This window comes from Sinohyriopsis cumingii, chromosome 17 (genome assembly GCF_028554795.1).
Source record: "Sinohyriopsis cumingii isolate HCF-2022 chromosome 17, ASM2855479v2, whole genome shotgun sequence".
NCBI lineage: Eukaryota > Metazoa > Mollusca > Bivalvia > Unionida > Unionidae > Sinohyriopsis > Sinohyriopsis cumingii.
Genome location: NC_142977.1, coordinates 50,925,916 through 50,932,451, shown reverse-complemented (window position 1 = coordinate 50,932,451; position 6,536 = coordinate 50,925,916). Strand labels below are relative to the sequence as shown.

The 6,536-nt window shown below is 36.5% G+C and overlaps 1 protein-coding gene across 1 annotated transcript in view; it reads right to left on the bottom strand.

Moving 5' to 3' along the window:
- Positions 1-237: 237 nt before the first annotated feature.
- LOC149778683 (uncharacterized) overlaps positions 238-6,536 on the bottom strand; it is a 111,476-nt gene continuing 105,177 nt past the window's right edge. Inside the window, exons 7-11 of the mRNA XM_089938367.1 lie at positions 5,947-6,018; positions 4,534-4,639; positions 3,808-4,086; positions 2,940-3,074; positions 238-506 (exon numbers count right to left, since the gene is read on the bottom strand). Coding sequence (XP_089794493.1) covers positions 238-506; positions 2,940-3,074; positions 3,808-4,086; positions 4,534-4,639; positions 5,947-6,018 — 861 coding nt within the window. The remainder of the gene's footprint in view (positions 507-2,939; positions 3,075-3,807; positions 4,087-4,533; positions 4,640-5,946; positions 6,019-6,536) is intronic.

Here is a 6,536-nt window from a genome sequence, read left to right as displayed (position 1 = left end):
TTATGATTGTGCGAAACGGTTCAAACGATTGAAAACAAATGTGTACGGTTACAGCGTACTTCGTGTGCTTCGTGTGATCATCTTATTTTGCTGTTCAAAGCAATATTACGAGAAGACATGATGAAAAATACTAGCCAACGATATCCACATTTTTAGATAAGCTTCGATACGGATTCAGATTAAAGATAATACTACGAAAAATGACAATTGGATGCCACATTTAATGGAATAAACCAATTAGCAAAATTTACAATATCTGGGGCAAGTGGCCGCGGAAGGTCCTGTTGGCGTGCTACAAATTTTCAAAGTTTGGTCGAGCAGAGCACACGGAACTACGGAACTATCTTCGCACTGACCCACAGTAAAATTCATCGGCAGTGTTGTCGTCGGTGCATTTTGCGGCGGCACCGTGACAACGTCTAGCGACGTCGTGGATGACTGATATCGATGTCCCAAGGAGGTAATATCTGGAACAGCCGTGACCCCTCGTCCTGGTGTGTTTGTCACTGTGTGGTATGAATACAGTAGATAATTTAGATCAATGAGAAAAGGTAAGTAGGTGGGCAAGTAAATATGTAAATGAATCGGTATATCAGTCAGTCAATCAATCACAAAGTTACTGAATAATACATATTTTTAGCAAAAAGTGCAGTCTACGTGGGTTCGAATCTCTGGCTCGGCCAATGTGTGTATGTGAGAAAGCTTGCCGGTAGCTTCTCGTGGGTCGGTGGTTCGTTCCGGAGTTTTCCCGGGTTCTTCCTCCACTATTTATACTGGCCGCCATGTATAACCTATCTTGTGCTGAAACATGGCGTTAAGTCATATAACATCAACAACAGCAACAAGTGCACGGTGTGCTAGCCAGTCTGTGTAACACGTTTAATGACTGACTGACTGGTAGATCGATCCCTACTCAGCCAGTCGGTTAGTAAGTGATTGATACATTTGATTGGTTGACCACCTTTCTTGTGGGGTTGCTAATGGAATATAGGTTCAGGTTGTAGGATGGTAACTGAATAGTTGCGAAACACTACACTGGAAGCATATTTATGATTGCCTAGTGAGATCGAAACATAGTTGAATGTTGAGCTGAAATCTTGAAGCAAATGAATTAGACTGATCCTGAATTCTACCTTCCAATAAATCAATATCGTAGACTTACTTGAAAACTAGTCAAAACGTTTGGAATAAAGGAATAATTATATTTGTATAAACAAAATCGGGCATTATTTTTTTTTAAATTCAAAAGATACTGCGAGCGCCCTGGTACACCTCCTTTCCACAGGATGAGAATGCACAGATACCGTGAAAGAAATCTCCATGCTTTCACTCGATTCCAGTGAGCCTATATGTGACGTCACGAGAATTCAGTCAGATACGCTTTTTATTTTAGGCTTTACCTATTTCGTATTGTATGTATGAATATATATTTGCGTGTCAGACTGAGATGAGGTTTCTAGACTGTCTCCCTTTTTCAGACGGCTTTCCTCGTTAGCCAAATTGTTGAAAATGGGAACCAAAATGGTCGATAGTATACATGCCGCCTTGCCTCATCTGGGAAGCAATACGTGAGTTCCAGTGAAAGTAGGGCCACCTACAAAATGATTCTGATTTCTGCATGTGTTTTGCAAAAGTATCCATCAATTCTACACTGTCGTATTTAATAAATTATATATCAATTCTACACTGTCGTATTTAATAAAGTATACATCAATGCTACACTGTCGTATTTAATAAAGTAGACAACAATGCTACACTGTCGTGTTTAATACAGAAATTAAAAAAGCCACTAAAGAACAATAATTTAATGTAAAGGAAACTAACGTTTCTTTTCATATAATTCGTGTTGGACATTAATTTGGACAATAATGTTGCTCGAATCTATTTGATTCGCCTACTGCTGGAAAACTAATGATTTTCATCTGAATGTTCATTTGTTTTCCTTCATATTTTTCTACTACAGTGATGTAACTCACGTGTAAAAGCACGTTTCTTCTTATTTTAACCTATATTTAACATGATACTTTTCATCTAAGTGTTTTTCATGGCGTTAGTGTTCCTTGAATCTCAGTATACAACATCATCTTCAATAAATACTCATATCCAGTGTAGAATATGTCAGGTATTGTTCTTTTAAGGACGCCGGTTATTGTCATGCCTATTTTACCGTATATGGAACCATTTTAGTGTGGTTGTATTTTCAGGACATTCTTGGTGCGAAAATCTTGCCAAAAGAAAATTCAAAATTATGGGTATTCCTACCATTACTGCATTGTTTTTCCAAGTTTGTTGGAAAAAACCGAGTGATTTTCGATTGTGTGACTCCACGCGTCAGTTATGTACGGAAAGTAAGTTTATAGGTATTATGGTTAAAATTAAATCTCATCTCAAAGTACCACTATGTATAATCTATGAACAAAATCTTCCAAACTCAAAAAAGAAATCTGGTTCAACATTTATATTGATAAAAGAAAAATAGTGCATTACATCGCAGCGCAGGAATCCTAAACTTTCGTGAGGAGTTTTTGACAGCAATAGACTATATATAAAACACAAGGACATTTTCTTCGTCAATCGTGTTGAACATCAAGAAAAGATCATGACTCCATCAAAGTATGTGAACGAATTTGGAAAATATGAGGATGTATGAAGAAATACTTGTATATTCAAAACGTCATTTATATATTAAAATGCTTTTGAAGGTAACTGGACCAAAAATAATGAGATTTGACTACAGCCATTATTTGATTTTTAAAAAAAATATCTGAGCTCCCTATCAAGTTCCCTCGAGTAAAATAAATATCTAAGCATTTTAAAATCTCTCTCTCTCTCTCTCTCTCTCTCTCTCTCTATATATATATATATATATATATATATATATATATATATATATATATATATATATATATATATATATATATATATATATATATATATACCTTGACAAAATCCACAGTAAATCGGGCAGTACATCATGGCAGCATCTGTTTTCTGGGCGCAGATGTGAAGAAGGGTGTCCATTTCTGAGCAGTTAACACTGGTTGAATCGATGCAAGGTGGAGGGGTGGTAGGATCTGTCAAAATGTGTGCATTATATGACTAGTTCGAATGCATAATCATTCTTTGGAAAAATGTAAATATTTGTAATCTGGACAATGTGAAGACTATTACTGTGAATGCATAAAGTTTTCTTTAATAATTTGTACTGTACAGGAGTATTATAAAACGAAATCCTCTGAATATAGGATAATTGCGGACACCACTGAAAGCGTAAGCGCAAGTAATTCTCGATTCAACAGAAACACAAAGACATAGAGGGTCACTATATTTAGCTGTAGTACATGGACAAAAACAATGGTGAACATAATATAGCCACAGTTCCGATTCTGCTGTGTTGGTTTGTGAACAAGAGGGTGTTTTCTGGCCTGGAGATCACAAACATTTTGAGTTTGAGTTTGAACTCACGATTTGTGCTCCGCCAATCTCAAATGACTTTAATTTTGCAACACCATCTTTGATTGGCTGGTATTATTTAATCTTGAGTTCAAATTCATTCTCAAAGTATTTAATGATCTCATATATGGTCGTGGAACAGACACTTTTGCCAAAGCCCAAAATCTCACCAGTAAATGAATCAAGTTAAAATCCCGATGAGGAACCGTGGCGGAAACTACTTACAAAATAATGAGGTATTTGCAAAGCATAGAAGTAAATTGTATACTTAATAGAAAGGAAGTCAAATACATGTTACGAAAATGTATCCAATTCGACATTGCGAAGACATGAAACAAACTATTTCTGCCTTACCCGTGCAGAAGCCACAGAATTGCGGACAGTACATGAGTGCAGCGTTTGTCTTCTGACTGCATATGTGAAGTGACCAGTCTAACTCTGTACAATTCACAGTGGACGAATCCACGCATGCTTTAGGGGTGATCATCGAACCCATGGGTACACCGGTCGAAAAAGATAAAGGCACACCAGTCGAAAGAGATAAAGGCAAACCAGTCGAAAGAGATACAGGCACACCGGTCGAAAGAGATGAAGGCACACCGGTCGAAAGAGATGAAGGCACAGTGGTATTATCTACAATGAATGGGAAAGCGTGTTAACTATAAAGAGAGCTTTTGTGAGTCATAATATTCTTCAAGATCACACATATAACACAAAGTACAAAAATATGGCAATTATTTTCTTTCCAGTTTATTTCTGGTTTTCAATGTAAGACAATTTTCATTTTCAAAAAATTCCAGCTATTAGCAAAATTATCAGAATAGGGTGTTGCATGCAACGATACAGGTTTGATTTATGAAAGGAATCATGCTTTGCTTTTATCCTTTTTTAAAGTTATTTTAGGTAATTGGATAAATAATACTGAAGTTATTCTCCTATAAAGTTGCTACAACATGATTCCTCAGAAGTCCGAGATCGATGGGGATACAAAATGAGTCTTTTTTTTACCCATAGTAAAAATGAGTGTGTCTTTACAATAAATCAAAAGGGGTGAGGAAAGAAAGGCGTTTAATTTCTTACCTTCTTTACACAAGTACCTGTTGCAGTTTTTAGTGTGGCAGCATTCATTACATAGTTGTGACGTATCACGCCGAGATCTGCCATATTCCGTCAATAACTCGCATCTCTATAATAATAATAATAATAATAATCGTCGTTGTTATTGTCATCGTTGTAGTCGTCGTATAGTTATAGACGTATCGACGAGATCCATTTTTCTGCCACAAGTTGGAATTCAGTCGCTGTTTGTTGTTTTGTTTGGGGGGGGGTTGGGGGGGTAATTTCTAATGGACCAGTGACAATTTTCGTCCCTGGCTATGTGTGAATCATTGCGCAAATACATCTGTCCAGAAAATCTCGTGGACGAAATTGTACGAACCAAAATATTTTGAGCACGAAACTCAAACGTACGCCCAAACTTCCAAATTAGATATTGTGCCTTGAGTACATCTACGTAAACCCCCTTAGCCGTCTTTGATACAGAATAGGCTTGGTGCGGAGCCAACTTTTTAGCTATAGGAGTCGTTTTGGAGAATTTTGTTAAACAAACCTTTAACAGGAGATTATTCAGTTTTTATCGTCCATCACAGACCAATATTCCTTGCAAGATCATTACATGACCAACCCAGAAATGCACCCAACAAAATCAGTGCTGAAGTACGTTGACATTTTTGGACGCGGCCTAACAAGAGGGGTGCTACAGTGTAGACCAGATTGAACGTCGTATGCTTTGATGTCACCATGAAAATAGTGGCGTATTGGGGGGGGAAAGTACTATACTGCACTGGTAAAATTTAGACCCGGTGTCCGCTTTTCCATGACCCATTTTAGATCATTCTCCCTATCGTAAACGTTTTGTGGTGACCACTGAGTTGCAGATCGGTCAACAATCAGAAAATGAACAGACGTTTTAAAAACTATTTGTGTGTTAAATTTGGAAACAACAATTAATATTTTACTTATGATCATGTCAAGACAATCGTCTGTGCTTTCTCGTCATAGAATCGAGTGGTGAGAACCAAAAAGTGGTAAAGATCTCTTTTTTTTTTTTTTTTTGGCATCGCAGTCACCCGTTTCTAACTGAAATATTCCAAGGGACTTAAACCATTTACTCATCCACAATTTCCTGTCTGTTGTAGATGGGAGGATATGGGATGAGTCATGACTACCATTATGTATGGCAATGAAAGACAGATTTAAACTGATTATATGTCAAAGCATTTTGTCCATTCCGAAGTAATTGTTATTGTCTTTGTCTTCGTACTCATTCCTCTGTGTACTAATAACAGCGAAGGAAAAACGTTAAAGAAAAACATAAAGATATTTCGACACTGTAACTGGCAAAATGTCGGTATATTAGAAAGAGAAGGATGTAAATACGAATGCGAGAACTGCACCCGCACACGTTTATTGCAACCAGTACATATTTCATACCTTTCTCGTTTCGCATCCAAGTCGGTATTTTTTCTCATATCTCTCGTTCAGATATGCTTGTATAAAACATTGCTGAAACGAAAACAAAAGTAATCAAATAAAACATATAATTCGCTGATTTCGTGTTATTGATACAAGAAAGGCTAAGACTACGATTCAGTTCTCCAATATTACTGTGATTTTTGGACGTTGTCAATGCAACGGCTTTACTATTTCCCTGAAATCTGTACATGTTTTGAACCAACCACGTCATTTCTGGTACATATAGTAACCAATCAGAAGCTGACATTTGTTTATCAGAAGAGGTGTTTACTCAATGTCTGTCCATACAGATTCATCAATTTCATTCATAAATATAATGCTGAATTGGTTTTACTTCATGTAAAGCTCAATATCATTGATTTCTAAATAGTATCGAGCTTTGTTTCAAATAATTCAGAAACAAATAATTTTGAAAATTTGCCGCAGAAATATGCATGAAGTTCGAAAAAAAGGAATATTTTCACCAAAGTAAAACTGGTACTGACCCGCATGTTAAAATTCTGGAATTTGTTGTTGATGTCACGCTGTGATGTTTATTTCAAGTAATA